This window comes from Coenobita brevimanus, chromosome 117 (assembly GCF_032717465.1).
Source record: "Coenobita brevimanus isolate Jiangsu-jjx chromosome 117, ASM3271746v2, whole genome shotgun sequence".
NCBI classification, from domain to species: Eukaryota; Metazoa; Arthropoda; class Malacostraca; order Decapoda; family Coenobitidae; genus Coenobita; species Coenobita brevimanus.
In genome coordinates this window covers 5,238,296-5,254,852 of record NC_137070.1, presented here as the reverse complement: position 1 = coordinate 5,254,852, position 16,557 = coordinate 5,238,296, and the positions used below count along the sequence as shown (strand labels likewise).

Here is a 16,557-nt window from a genome sequence, read left to right as displayed (position 1 = left end):
TCATCACCACCACCATTACCATCATCATCATCATCACCACCACAATCACCACTACCACCACAATCACCACTACCACCACCACCACCACAATCACCACTACCACCACCACCACCACAATCACCACTACCACCACAACCATCACCACCACCACCACAATCACCACTACCACCACCACCACCACCACCACCACCACATCAAAAGGTCATTGAAACAGCACAATTATTTTACCAAACTTTTTAATACAACATTTTCCCCCCACCGACACCACAAATAGTTGTTGTTGTTGTTTAATCCCAGTCTGTGTAGGGGAGCAGACCCATCAACCACAGGTAAGAATGTGGTGGTGTGGTGCGGCACAGTACATCCGCCGCACGTTTGTGGTACTCACCACCACACCAGGGTCCTTCCCACCACCACCTGTACCCAAATATCACCAGCTGTGGCTCCTGGGTGCACGCTGCATATGCTCCACCGTGCGACCTCATGTACGCACCTCCTCAGTGCTAATATGAACTAGTAAATCACCAGTTTTGGCTCCTGGGTGCATGCCACAGATGCTCCAGTGCCACCACACACACATCAGTGGCAATATATCAATGTCAGTTTTGGCTCCTGGGTGCACACCACAGATGCACAATGCCACCACACGAAGGCTCCCCGTCAGCGCATAATGGTTTGTATAAAATAATGTCTCCATGGAAGGCTTATGTGTTAAATGCTTCACCCCGAACACCTTTTCCTAAGTGATTTATTTTTAGGAATTGTATTTTCATTAAGGATGCTCCCTAACATAATTTCCTAAGTGATTTATTTTTAGGGCTGGTATTCTCATTAAGGAAACCCTAACACCTCTCCCTAAGTGATTTATTTTTTGGGCTGGTATTATCATCATTATGGAAGCTCCCTAACACCTTTCCCTAAGTGATTTATTTTTAAGACTGGTATTCTCATTATTATGGAAGCTCCCTAACACTTCTCCCCAAGTGATTTATTTTTAGGGTTCGTAAGCTCCCTAACACCTTTTCCTAACTGATTTATCATTTAACACAAAAGTCAACAGTAATGTATAATAAGCAAAATAAACCACTTAGGAAAAGGTGTTAGGGAGCTTCTTTAATTGATGGAAATGAGGGGATAAGGGATTGAACAGGGAGGCTGCCAGAGATCAAGCAGGATGGAGAGCCGGCATTAGGACCTCAGGGATAAGGGACTTCATAAAGCTCCCTAACACCTTTTCCTAAGTGATTTATTTTGTTATGCCTTACTGTCCTCTTCTGTGTTACATAAATCCTTCATAAAGCTCCTTAACACCTTTTCCTAAGTGATTTATTTTGTTATGCCTTACTGTCCCCTTCTGTGTTACATAAAGTCTTCATAAAGCTCCCTAACACCTTTTCCTAAGTGATTTATTTTGTTTATTACACCTTACTCAGCATAAATAATGTTCAACAGGGCATCCATCAGCCATATCCAAAAATAAATCACTTAGGAAAAGGTGTTTGGGAGCTTTATGAAGGATTTATGTAACACAGAAGAAGATAGTAAGGTGTAACAAAGTAAATCTCTAAGGAAAAGGTGTTAGGGAGCTTCCTTACCCTACAAGGATAGTCTCAGAGATGCTCCCACCTCAAAATAAATCACCGGAATGCAGGGGTTAAGGGATATCCGATATAAAACAACAAATCGTAATCAATGCCTCAACACATGTACTTAGGCTACTTATTCTAGCCCTATCATCAACGAAATTATCCTTCCTTGCCCTCGACATCAATATTTACATCCTCGTCCTCCCTCTCATCGCTCTGGTCATCAACGTCGACGTCAATTCCATTCCCTCATCAACCCTTAGCATCATCAACCGTGCTACTTATCCTTCTTCCCCTCGTCATCAATATTTACATCAACGTCATCATCAATTTCCATCTGTCATCAACCCTTAGCATCATCAACCGTGCTACTTATCCTTCTTCCCCTCGTCATCAATATTTACATCAACGTCATCATCAATTTCCATCTGTCATCAACCCTTAGCATCATCAACCATGCTACTTATCCTTCTTCCCCTCATCATCAATATTTACATCAACGTCATCAATATCATCATCAATCTCCATTCCCTCATCAACCCTTAGCATCATCAACCGTGCTACTTATCCTTCTTCCCCTCATCATCAATATTTACATCAACGTCATCATCAATTTCCATCTGTCATCAACCCTTAGCATCATCAACCGTGCTACTTATCCTTCTTCCCCTCATCATCAATATTTACATCAACGTCATCATCAATTTCCATCTGTCATCAACCCTTAGCATCATCAACCGTGCTACTTATCCTTCTTCCCCTCGTCATCAATATTGACATCAACGCCTCGCCTGTCATCGCTCTGGTCATCAACGTCGCCGTCAATCTCACTCTCGCGATCCACCTTCTCAAAATCAATGTCCTTCGTCACGTCGCTGAGTAACTCGTTCAGGTCCTCGTTGATGTCATCGCTGTTGCTCCCGTCCTCGTCTCCTGGATTGATGGCATTGACGACGTTGTTCTGGAATGATAGGCGTCAATTATGGCCCTTGTGGTGCTTTGTGATCAGACCCATTAACCAAATGTAAGAATTTTAGGCACTTTTGTATGTGAGGGAGGAGGTGGTGGTTGACAGAGTGAGAGAGAGAGAGAGAGAGAGAGAGTGTGTGTGTGTGTGTGTGTGTGTGTGTGTGTGTGTGTGTGTGTGTGTGTGTGTGTGTGTGTGGCCATTCTGGTGCTTTGTGATCACACACACACACACACACACACACACACAGAACAAACCAGGAGAGAGAGAAACACACACACACACACACACACACACACAGAACAAACCAGGAGAGAGAGAAACACACACACACACACACACACACACACACAAAACACCTCTAAGAATGTGGAAGAGGCAAGATGTATGTGCCGTGCCTGGCTGAAGGAAGGATGTGTTAGGGTGATGAGAGGGGATGCATCAGGGTGTGAGAGGGGTGATGCGTCTGTGAGGGTGTGAGAGGGGTGATGTGTCTGTGCAGGGTGTGCGAGGGGTGATGGGTGTGTGAGGGTGTGAGAGGGGTGATGTGTCTGTGCAGGGTGTCCGAGGGGTGATGTGTCTGTGCAGGGTGTGAGAGGGGTGATGTGTCTGTGCAGGGTGTGAGAGGGGTGATGTGTCTGTGCAGGGTGTGAGAGGGGTGATGTGTCTGTGCAGGGTGTGTGAGGGGTGATGCGTCTGTGAGGGTGTGAGAGGGGTGATGCGTCTGTGCAGGGTGTGCGAGGGGTGATGCGTCTGTGCAGGGGGTGTGAGGGGTGATGCGTCTGTGCAGGGTGTGTGAGGGGTGATGCGTCTGTGCAGGGTGTGCGAGGGGTGATGCGTCTGTGAGGGTGTGAGAGGGGTGATGCGTCTGTGCAGGGTGTGCGAGGGGTGATGCGTCTGTGCAGGGTGTGTGAGGGGTGATGCGTCTGTGCAGGGTGTGTGAGGGGTGATGCGTCTGTGCAGGGTGTGTGAGGGGTGATGCGTCTGTGCAGGGTGTGTGAGGGGTGATGCGTCTGTGCAGGGTGTGTGAGGGGTGATGCTTCTGTGCAGGGTGTGAGAGGGGTGATGCGTCTGTGCAGGGTGTGAAAGGGGTGATGTGTCTGTGCAGGGTGTGAGAGGGGTGATGCATCTGTGCAGGGTGTGCGAGGGGTGATGCGTCTGTGAGGGTGTGCGAGAGGTGATGCGTCTGTGAGGGTGAATGAGGAGGTGGAGTGAGGCGTGAATCTTGGACGTGGCGTAGTGACCTTACAAGGAACGGATTGTGGAGCTTAGGGTGCCTGTGAGGACCTGTAGGAGGCACACCCAGGGAAGGGGAGGCAGAGAGGAAGGGATGGGAGGCTGGGAAGGACATGATCCTCCACAGGGACTGGCAGTTGAGGCAGGAAACGTCCCTCAGCATGTAGTGTGATGGTGGGGGAAGGGCACATCACTCCTGTGGCTTTACAAGGGGTGGTGTTCTGCATTACATCTGGCGTACTGTGGACGGTGCTCCTGACCCATACAATGTACAACCATAGCTGATGTGACTGAGGATGCCTGCCTGATAATAGTGTAAGCAGACATCATGATCTACTACCCAGCTCACACCTGCTAGAAGTCTGGAGCATAAAAGGTGGAGGTGTTCAATGTGCGTCTGCCACGTAAGGACCATCCAACTGCATCCCAGGTACCTGTGATGTCTATGCAGAGGTACCCCATGGATTTCAGGATGTGCTGGGAGTCACTGGAGTGCGTGGACCATTAACGCACTTTTTGCAACAACGACACTGGAGGGAAGGCACAGGAGTCTGCATGACGATTAGGTTTGCAGGGTCTTTGGATGGCTTAGGGAAGGGGAGGAGTGTGGCGTTCTTCCAAGGCAGTGGGCAGATCCCCTCCTGACAGCTCCTGTTACCCCTGGCCAGGAGGCATTCCAGGTGGTTAGCTGGGAGATGATCAGGAATTCATTTGGCGCCACGTCTGGTCCCACTGCAATGTTAGGGCGCAGCCTGAGGAGACCTGGTGACAACTCCTGCCTAGTGAAAGGGTGTCTGAGGGATACCAGTGAATGGTGGTGAGTTACTGGCCCTGGAGGCTGATGGACATCTAGGAGGGGTGAAAACTGGTAGAGAGTTCCCAGGATGTAATGGAAGTGCTGGGCTATGAAATCAGTTTTGTCCAAGTCATCCAGCAGTAACAAGCCATGTCTCTGCAGCGGGTAGGAGTGCTGAAGTGAACGGCCCTCCATGCAACGTAGGAGGTGGAATGTTGAGGTGGAAAAGGTGACGCTGGAACAGTGTGTTGACCAGGCTTGATGTTTGGTAACAGCGATGATCCTGGAACCTGTTGCGTCCAGTCATCGATAACTGATTTATGGGCATCAGTGGTGTGCTTTCTCAACTCATGCCGAGCCCAGCGGCGATTTTTAACCACCATCGCACACTCATCTGTCCACCACAGCACACCAGATCTTGTACACTGGAAGGATGTGAGTCAGAATGGTGCCCTTAGCTTCCAGAGCAGAGGTTCCGGTGTGTGTGGTTGTGGGGCGAGATGACGTGGTTGATGGGATGGAAAGGTGATAATGACTGGCAGGGGATCACTGCCCATGTAGGCATCAAGGGGCACATCGCAGTCTGTGACAGCCTGATCCCCAAGGAGTAAGTCAGAGTTGAGGAACCACCTGTATGAGGATCAGTGCAGGTAAGAAGACATGCTGGAGTAAGGATGCAATGAGTGTGACTGCAGGAGGGCGTGAAACAGGTATTTTCCTACATTATTAAGGAAGCAGGGGGGGTGTTGGGGTCCCATAAGAGGTGTTGAGCACTGGGGAATGACTCAGTGTAAAGTTGTACCTGTGAACACTTGTCCAGGGGTTATAACAGATTAATCCTGTGCACAGCCGGGGAGAATGACCTGGAGTCTGGGGTGAGGCAGGTGTCACATACTCCAGTGATATGGCTGGAGGGACAGGAGTGTTGCCTTAACGTCTTAGGTCCTACGAACTAGTGAATGAGCGTTCCAGAGAATGGCAGTTCAGGGGAAGACATTATCCACAGCAGAGTAATTTTCCAGCCTTGGCCACAGTTAGGCAAAGATGTCTGTCAGTGGTTTACCAGAGACACGAAGGCCGACTGCCTCATGTAGCAGTGTTAGCGGTGGATTAGGTTCTTGGCCTTCAGAAGGAGGGAGTCATTGCCGTGTCCTTGGGTCGGAGGGCGCTGTCTGGGGCGGACAGGGGAGTGTCAGTCCAGGTTGTCGAGTTGGACGAGTCATTAGAGGGGCAACGTCACATCTAAGATTTCAGCCGGATGACAGCTAAGGTCTAATTTCCCATACACATCCTGATCCTCTCTTCCTATTTCTCACCATCATCCACTCACCTGATGTAGTGCTGCCTACTTCTTCCTTAGCCTTTATCATTCTTTTTCTGTGCCTGTCCTCCTCTCTTCCTATTTCTCCCATCTTTCCTGTCACTTCTTATTGCTTTTCTTTCCTTTACAGGTGGCTTTACATTGAGTGACAAGCCAAATGGTTTCCTGTAAGCCAAGAAACCATTTACAACGCTGGGTGGTAACCATATCACCAAACCATACGTGCTGCCTACGTGTCAACAAGTGGGTTGGTGGAGGGTTAGTGCCCCTCCCCGTAAAACAACTAACTCAGAGTCAAATGGCCACCCCTTACGGGATTATGACGTCTGGCAATAGACAGACAGATACACTCCCTGATCAGACTCAATGGCTGACGTTTCGCAAGTTACTGGATATGGTGCCAGGTTGCTTACGGATTCCACAGGTGATCCAAGACTGTCAGCTCGTCTCAGCAACGCTTGGTGAACAGACGCTCATTACTAGATGCTGTACGGGTGTCTTGAGAATCCGCAGCAGAGATAAAACACACCAGGAAAGAGAGAACACAATCGAGCAGACACAGAACACAGAGGAGTAAATAACACTCACGAAGAACACAGTAGAACACAGAGGGATACAGGGAGAACACACGGAAGGAGAGAAACACACACACGCACAAAAATCAAACGCACAGAACACCATGGAGAACACAGCAGAACACACACCTGCTTCTGCGCCTCACCCATGGGCTCGTCCTCCTCCCTCACGCCTGGCCTCTGCCGCGTAAACGATGCGGCGCGTGCGGCGGGGGTGCGGCGCTGGGGTGAGTCTGGATTTCTGTGCCACGGATTACAGAGAGGATTATTATTATTATTGTTATTATTATTATTATTATTGTTATTTTTATTATTATTATTATTGTTATTATTATTATTATTATTGTTGTTAAAGTATTATTATTATTATTATGATGGAAATATAGCATCATCATTATTACTATTATTTTCTGTCTATTGCCACACGCTTTAATCCCGTGAAGGGTGGCCACAAACAAATCGCCTCCATGTCACCCTGTCCCCTGCCATTTCACTGGCCTGACCCCAGCTCACACCCCCCTCTCTCATATACCACTACACACCACCACACACACACACACAACTACCACACCACACCACCACCAAATGTACTTATCCAGTCTAGTGAAGCTTATTCCACACCCTCCACACTACCACACCACACCACCACAGCACCACACCCACCTGAACGAGACCCTCCGCTTCTTGTGCGTCCAAATGTACTTGTCGAGTCTGGTGAACCGGTATTTGAACTTCATGCGTTCTTTAATCTTCTGTGGTATAACGGAGAGGGTGGTGAGTGTGTTACCCAAGAACAAGAGGAAGAACAGCGCTGCCAGTGTGGATACCTGCAAGAGAACACCATTGTACACTTAAATTACACTGTACACCTTGAAAAACGTACACCTGATCCTTCCAACATCGCCATACGCTATATAAATTCCCTGGCACCTTCTCCTATGTGGTTTATTTTGTTTATTACACCTTACTGTCCTCTTCTGTGTTACATAAATCCTTCCAATATCACCATACTCTGCATAAAGCTCCCTAACACCTTTTCCTAAGTGATTTATTTGGTTTATTACACCTTACTGTCCTCTTCTGTGTTACATAAATCCTTCCAATATCACCATACTCTGCATAAAGCTCCCTAACACCTTTTCCTAAGTGATTTATTTTGTTTATTACACCTTACTGTCCTCTTCTGTGTTACATAAATCCTTCCAATATCACCATACTCTGCATAAAGCTCCCTAACACCTTTTCCTAAGTGATTTATTTGGTTTATTACACCTTACTGTCCTCTTCTGTGTTACATAAATCCTTCCAATATCACCATACTCTGCATAAAGCTCCCTAACACCTTTTCCTAAGTGATTTATTTGGTTTATTACACCTTACTGTCCTCTTCTGTGTTACATAAATCCTTCCAATATCACCATACTCTGCATAAAGCTCCCTAACACCTTTTCCTAAGTGATTTGTTTTGTTTATTACACCTTACTGTCCTCTTCTGTGTTACATAAATCCTTCCAATATCACCATACTCTGCATAAAGCTCCCTAACACCTTTTCCTAAGTGATTTATTTTGTTTATTACACCTTACTGTCCTCTTCTGTGTTACATAAATCCTTCCAATATCACCATACTCTGCATAAAGCTCCCTAACACCTTTTCCTAAGTGATTTATTTTGTTTATTACACCTTACTGTCCTCTTCTGTGTTACATAAATCCTTCCAATATCACCATACTCTGCATAAAGCTCCCTAACACCTTTTCCTAAGTGATTTATTTTGTTTATTACACCTTACTGTCCTCTTCTGTGTTACATAAATCCTTCCAATATCACCATACTCTGCATAAAGCTCCCTAACACCTTTTCCTAAGTGATTTATTTGGTTTATTACACCTTACTGTCCTCTTCTGTGTTACATAAATCCTTCCAATATCACCATACTCTGCATAAAGCTCCCTAACACCTTTTCCTAAGTGATTTATTTTGTTTATTACACCTTACTGTCCTCTTCTGTGTTACATAAATCCTTCCAATATCACCATACTCTGCATAAAGCTCCCTAACACCTTTTCCTAAGTGATTTATTTTGTTTATTACACCTTACTGTCCTCTTCTGTGTTACATAAATCCTTCCAATATCACCATACTCTGCATAAAGCTCCCTAACACCTTTTCCTAAGTGATTTATTTTGTTTATTACACCTTACTGTCCTCTTCTGTGTTATATAAATCCTTCCAATATCACCATACTCTGCATAAAGCTCCCTAACACCTTTTCCTATGTGGTTTATCTTGCTGGGTGGTAACCATAACACAATATAACAGGGTAATGTGCAGCCTACTATGGCACCCCTATTAACTGGGTGGATCTGCATATGTGGCATCCACCCAGGAACCAAACTTACACACACACACACACACACACACACACACACACACACACACAGTCTCATCATTCCTGCCATTTTCCACTAGTAACCAAGGAGACTCAAGATGGGCAGATGGCAATTTTAGATCAAGCTGGAGTGAAGAGAGTATAGCTGTGTCACTAAAGAATGTTAAAATACCTACACGAGTTAAAATACGCACATATGAGTGTTTAAATACCTACACGCCACTCCAGGGTGTCACCGAAGGATAGGACGTACAGTGTGTACGCATTATAAAGTCTAGTAACTTAAAATACACACATACCAGTCTAAATACATACACGAGCGTTCCCATACGTACATGCCACTCCGCTGTGTCACTGAAGGAGAGGACGTACAGCGTGTACGCGTTATAAAGCTCCCACACGTATCCGATCAACAGGAAGGGGATGATGAACCCAAGGCCGCGCCACATCCACGAATGGAAGCCCTCCACGGTGATGTCCATGTTGTGCCGCTCCCCCAGGGCCTTCAAGCGGTACAAACACCCCCTCTGGTACATGAACAAAAGATACTGGACAAAGCCTGAAGGAAAAACGCAGAAAAACGCACATTAGTATCAGATAAACGCAAATATCTTATCACACGGTACAAACACCCCCTCTGGTACATGAACAAAACGTACTGGACAAAGCTTGAAGGAAAAACGCACATTAGCATCAGACAAACGCAACAAAACGTATATATCGCATCGTAAAGCTCTCCTCAAGCCTTCAAACGGTACAAACACCCCCTCTGGTACAGGAACAAAACGTACTGCACAATGCCTGTAGGAAAAACGCACATAAATGCACATTAGTATTGGATTAACACACACACACACACACACACACACATCCTTACCATCTAAACACACACACACACACACACACACATCCTTACCATCTAAACACACACACACACACACACTCATACCACCTAAATCATTATCATCATCATCATCATCATCATCAACATCTAGTACACACACACACACACACACACACACACACCTGAAAGAAGAGAGAGAGAGAGAGACACACACACACACACACACACACACACACACACACACACACCTGAAAGAAGAGAGAGAGACACACACACACACACACACACACACACACGAGAGAGAGAGAGAGAGAGAGAGAGAGAGAAACAATTACTTCTAGCACATAATTAACACTCAGCCTTGGGTTCTTTTTCTCATGGGACAAGGAAGCTCCCTAACACCTTTTCCTTAGTGATTTATTTTTGGATATGGCTGGTTAATAAGCAAAATAAATCACTTACAAAAAGGTGTTAGGGTGCTTCCATAAATAAAAATGATGATGATGATGGGGAGGAGGAGGAGGAGGAGGAGGAGGAGGGCTCTGATAATTAAAATAAAAATAATAATAATAATAATAATAATTAATAATAATAATAATAATAATGACTACCCTCACACCGCCGTCCCCAAACACATGCCCACAACTTACTTATGTACATATTAAAGAACATGAACTGTCTGCGGAAGGCGTAATAGGTTTCTCCGTTTGGCCAGATGAGGAGGATGCCGGAGAGAACCGTGGAGATGAAGTGATGTGCCCGCCACCAGCCCTTGATGCGCGACCCATTGACCTGGGAGTACATGTACACCTGTAATTGCTTGTACAGTACTACCACACATGCACACACACATACATACACAGACACACACACAAGCGCACGCACATACATACACAGACACACACACACACACACACACACTGTAATTAATTGTACAGTACTACGATACACCTGGAATTACATGTACGACACTAATTGCTTGTACAGTACTGCCAGCGCACATACACACACACAAGCGTGCGCACATACATACATACACAGACACACACACACACACTGTAATTAACTGTACAGTACTACCATACACCTGGAATTACATGTACGACTGTAATTGCTTGTACAGTACTACCAGCGCACACACACAAGCACACACACACACATACATACACACACACACACACACACACTGTAATTGCTTGTACAGTACTACCAGCGCACACACACACAAGCGCGCCACATACATACATACATACACACACACACACACACACACAGTAATTAATTGTACAGTATTACCAGCACACATACACACACACACACCTTGCCAATAAAGCACACGCACACACACACACACACAGAAGCACATCCACACACATCCACACGCACACATACACACACACACACTGTAATCAATTGTACAGAAATACCACAGACCTGGAATTACATGTACGATTGTAATTGCTTGTACAGTACTACCACACATGCACATACACACACACACTGTAATTAATTGGAGAGTAATACCAGCACGCACACACACACTAATTAATTGGACAGTAATACCAGCACGCACACACACACACACACACACACACTGTAATTAATTGGACAGTAATACCAGCACGCACGCACACACACACACACTGTAATTAATTGGAGAGTAATACCAGCACGCACACACACACACACACACACACACACTGTAATTAATTGGACAGTAATACCAGCACGCACACACACACACACACACACACACACACTGTAATTAATTGGAGAGTAATACCAGCACGCACATACACACACATACACACACACACTGTAATTAATTGGAGAGTAATACCAGCATGCACACACACACACATACACACACACACTGTAATTAATTGGACAGTAATACCAGCACGCACGCACACACACACACACTGTAATTAATTGGACAGTAATACCAGCACGCACACACACACACACTGTAATTAATTGGACAGTAATACCAGCACGCACACACACACACACACACACAATCTATCTATTGCCAGACGCCTTAATCCCTTATGGGGTGGCCACAAACAAATCGCCTCCATGTCACCCTGTCCCCCGCCATTTCACTGCCCTGCTCCCAGCTCACACCCCCCTCTCTCATATACCTCAGGGGCAGGATGGCTCAGTGGTAGAGCGCCTGACTCAAGACCAAAAGGTAACTAGATCAAAGTCTAGATTCGTTTCTCCATTTTTTCCACGCTGCTTGATCTCTGGCAGCCTCCCTATTCAGTGCCATATCCCTACGGTTACACTCTTTGATGTTGCAGCCTAAAGAGTACAATCATTACATTTATGTATTTAATATTACTTATTGTACTAACTGCAGTCCGCCTGGCCAAGCAGACCCATCAACCACATGCAAGCAATCAGCCCTACAGAGATGTCTCTTGCAGTGAACCAATGTTCCCTTGCAACAGACAGCAGTTCACCACAGCAAGGTGCAGGAAAAGGTGTGCAGTTTTGGTTCCTGGATGGATGCCACATATGCGTCTCCACCCAGCTAACAGGGGCACCATTACAGGCTGCACATCACCCTGTGTTGTGGTTGGGAGATGTATTTGTGGTGTCCACCCAAGAACCAAACCTGTACCCTGCTCCCTGTGCCTTACAGTGGAACATGGGTTCACTGCAGGGGCACTTCCTTGCCTGTGGTTGATGGGTCTGATTGGTCAGACTAACTAGGTTTAGTCTACTACTGCTACTACTACTACCATCACTATCATCATCATCATCAGCCTACTAACAGACCTACCAACCTACTAACAGACCTACTAACACACCTACCAACCTACTAACACACCTACCAACCTACTAACACACCTACCAACCTACTAACACACCTACCAACCTACTAACACACCTACTAACACACCTACCAACCTACTAACACACCTACCAACCTACTAACACACCTACTAACACACCTACCAACCTACTAACACACCTACCAACCTACTAACACACCTACTAACACACCTACCAACCTACTAACACACCTACCAACCTACTAACACACCTACCAACCTACTAACACACCTACCAACCTACTAACACACCTACCAACCTACTAACACACCTACCAACCTACTAACACACCTACCAACCTACTAACACACCTACCAACCTACTAACACACCTACCAACCTACTAACACACCTACCAACCTACTAACACACCTACCAACCTACTAACACACCTACCAACCTACTAACACACCTACTAACACACCTACCAACCTACTAACACACCTACCAACCTACTAACACACCTACCAACCTACTAACACACCTACCAACCTACTAACACACCTACTAACACACCTACCAACCTACTAACACACCTACCAACCTACTAACACACCTACCAACCTACTAACACACCTACCAACCTACTAACACACCTACCAACCTACTAACACACCTACCAACCTACTAACACACCTACTAACACACCTACCAACCTACTAACACACCTACCAACCTACTAACACACCTCCTGGCCTACCAACACACCTACCAACACACCTCCTGGCCTACCAACACACCTCCCAACCTACTAACACACCTACCAACCTACTAACACACCTACCAACCTACTAACACACCTACTAACAGGCCTACTTACTTTCAGGATACTCTCTCTTATGGTTAGTGTGCAGTAGTACCACACCAGCAGGAACATGTGGATGAGGTCGACAGTTCTGAAGGGAAGACGGGAATTATTATTATTATTATTATTATTATTATTATTATTATGGTTATTACTATTAGCATTATTATAATTACTATTTTTATTATTATTATTGTTATTATTATTATTATTATTACTTTTATTATTATTATTATTATTATTATTGTTATTACTATTATTATTATTATTGTTATTACTATTTACATTATTATTATTATTATTGTTATTACTACTACTACTACTACTAATAATAATCTGGCCTTTTGGGAATGCACTAGCGCTCGACACACACACATTACTTTTACAATTACAAGAACTGTGACATTCCTTATATATAATACAAGCTACATCATATATACATGAAAGTGGCAATAATTAAACCCTATAATCATCCGTCATAGTACCTCTCTCCAGGCCATAGCATTTTGAAATGAGAAAGGCTATCAGCTGTCTCTTAAAGGATTCAACAGCAGAGAGTTGTCTTATGGAGAGTGGCAATCTGTTATATAATCTAGGGGCTCTATATGCAAAAGAACGATCAGAGAAAGATGACTGGTGAATGGCTCCTGGCTCATCAAGACGCAAGGAATCATCTTCACTGCGTAACATCACACCCGGGCGTGTCGATGGGAGTTTTAACAATTCAGCAAGATACTTCAGTTCACCAAACTTAAAAACCTTGAATGTAATAAGACACAGTTTAAATTCAGTTCCAGCCTTTACTAGTAACCAATGCAGCTCAATCAAGAACGGTCTAGTCAAGGTTCTCGGGGGCAGACCAAAGATAAGCCGTGCCGCCCTGTTCAACACAGACTGAACTCTTGTTAGTATATTATTTGGCAGACCAACCCACAGTGAATTACAACAATCAACACCAGACAAGACCACTGCATGGACCAATGTTAAGAGGCAACGTCTGTCCAGGAATCTTCGCACAGAGGACGGATTTCTGATATGCAAGTTACACCCTCTTACAACCTGATTAATATGTTCTTTGTAATTTAACTTAGAATTATAATAAACGCCCAGATTTCGAACAGAACTGACTGGGTGATGCTGTGACACGCCAATGTTCAAAGCCAGGGCATTGTCAGTGTCATCACCCCTTTCTGTTTCCTCTGATGATGATGATCTCAGTTTTACCATCATTCAGCTTAGGTTTCCTCTTAGCCATCCAAATCTTAATATTAGACATTAGAGATTCAAACTCTGTCTCAGTATCGTTGGTATCTGACATCTTAACCTAGAGCTGGGTGTCATCAGCATAAAAATGATAGGACACATCATGAGCATCAAGTAGGGACGATAAACTACTTGTTTTCGTTTTCGTTTTCGTTTTTCAAGGCTCCAACCTGCTTGCCTGTGTCTGCCTTGGTCACCTAATGGCGGCTCTCCATGCTGCACGATCTCTGGCAGCCTCCCTGTTCAGTCCCTTAACCCTGAGGTCACACTTAATGACCTCGTCCCATGTCTTTCTCGGTCTACCCCTCATAACCCCACCCCCAATATTAACACTTCTCACCTTCCTCACCCAATTACCATCCCCCATCCTCTCCACATGTCCAAACCACCTCAATCTGCCTCTCCTCATCACAACACCAATACACTCCAGTCCCATCCTACCTCTCAACTCTTCCATTGTAAACCCAGCCCCTCCAGGCCTTGCACGCAGGGACGCACTGCACATCCACCTAATCATTGTCATTTCTGTACGTCTGAGCCGGCGAATGTCTTCCTCCTTCACTGCCCAGGTCTCACTGCCATACAGCATCACACTCCTAACACATGCTGCATACAAAGACCCCTTAGCACGTAGGGAGAGCCCTCCCAATGTCAGGAGAGGCAAGAGCTCCCTGAACTTCTTCCAACCACTTCTCACCCTAGCCACAGAGCTGCTCCAGCCCCACCTCCAGCACACAACATGTCTCCTAAATAACAAAACTCCTCCACACACTTGTGTAGATAGTAAATAGAATTGGACCTAAAACTGATCCTTGAGGGACTCCACATAGAAGGGGAGCAGAATCAGAGCTAGCGTAATCAACAGCCACTCTCTGAGATCTGTCCGACAGATACGACTTGAGGAGCAAAAGGGCACTATCACGAACGCCATAAATATACAGATCATCCAACAACAGTGTATGATCTACTGTATCAAACGCTGCAGACAGATCCAACAGAACTAGGAGAGAGGACATCCCACTACAAGCATTTGCCACCAAGTCACACTGAATCCTTGTTAGTGCAGTTTCAGTTGTGTTCCAGTAGTGGTACGAGTTGGTCGAGTACGGCCCGCTCAATAATCCTGGATAAAAAAGACAGGTTGGAGACGGGACGATAATTTGCCATGCTCTCGACATCAAGGTCAGGTTTCTTAATTAGGGGCCTAAGCAAAGCATGTTTCTCAGACCGCACAAAATTACTTTCTAAGAAGCATCTATTTATTATGTTGCAGATACAGTCTTCAGCGTGCTCATACACATCAGGCAGTTGTGTTACATGGATCAAGTGAGCAAATTGTTTTATTAAGCTCTCCGATGTAACGTTTGACTTTGTTTACATCCAGCGAAGGAAATGTTTTAATGATCCCCGGTGCACCGTGGCTGGAAGTCGAGTATGCCTCACTAGGAGAACTGCTGTCTAAATCACTTCTTATGCGAGATGTCTTACATGTAAAAAATGAAGGAAAATCAGAAGCCAATTGGGCATCAGATACACAAGTTGGTTTAACAATTACATTCCTCCGACCAACCAAACTGTTCACAACTGCAGACAGTTTTTTTGTATCACCACCACATGAATCAACGTTATCTTGATAATATCTTGCCTTTTGGCCTTTTACAGTGTGAACGACTGCTCTTCTCACAAAAACATAACGCAAACAAGTTACTTCGGTCCGCTGCAGGCACCACTCACGTTCTGCCCTTGTATGTTGTCTACGCAAAGAATTAATGGATGGACCATACCACGGAGAATCATCAGGTACAGTGATTGTTTTTACTACCTCAGGACAATAATGGTCAAAAATTGACCTGAGCTCATTGTTGTAAATATCAACCAATTCACCAGAAGAAAGACTGGAAGAATCAATGGAGTTTAAACGCTGATCAG

General features: G+C 45.2%; 1 protein-coding gene across 3 annotated transcripts in view; it reads right to left on the bottom strand.

The window, feature by feature from the left end:
- Positions 1-232: 232 nt before the first annotated feature.
- The window catches only part of LOC145418932 (transmembrane protein 120 homolog), a 33,918-nt gene continuing 17,593 nt past the window's right edge, over positions 233-16,557 (bottom strand). The window contains exons 5-11 of one of the 3 annotated variants that reach the window (XR_013900769.1): positions 13,381-13,456; positions 10,368-10,509; positions 9,209-9,432; positions 7,145-7,308; positions 6,611-6,722; positions 1,596-2,547; positions 233-1,384 (exon numbers count right to left, since the gene is read on the bottom strand). Coding sequence is in view for 1 of the 3 variants with exons in the window: in XM_080287189.1 (XP_080143315.1) it covers positions 2,329-2,547; positions 6,611-6,722; positions 7,145-7,308; positions 9,209-9,432; positions 10,368-10,509; positions 13,381-13,456 (937 nt within the window). In the remaining 2 variants the exon portion in view is untranslated. Of the gene's footprint in view, positions 2,548-6,610; positions 6,723-7,144; positions 7,309-9,208; positions 9,433-10,367; positions 10,510-13,380; positions 13,457-16,557 lie in introns of all 3 variants that reach the window. The other 2 variants (XR_013900770.1, XM_080287189.1) reach the window with 2 other exon arrangements.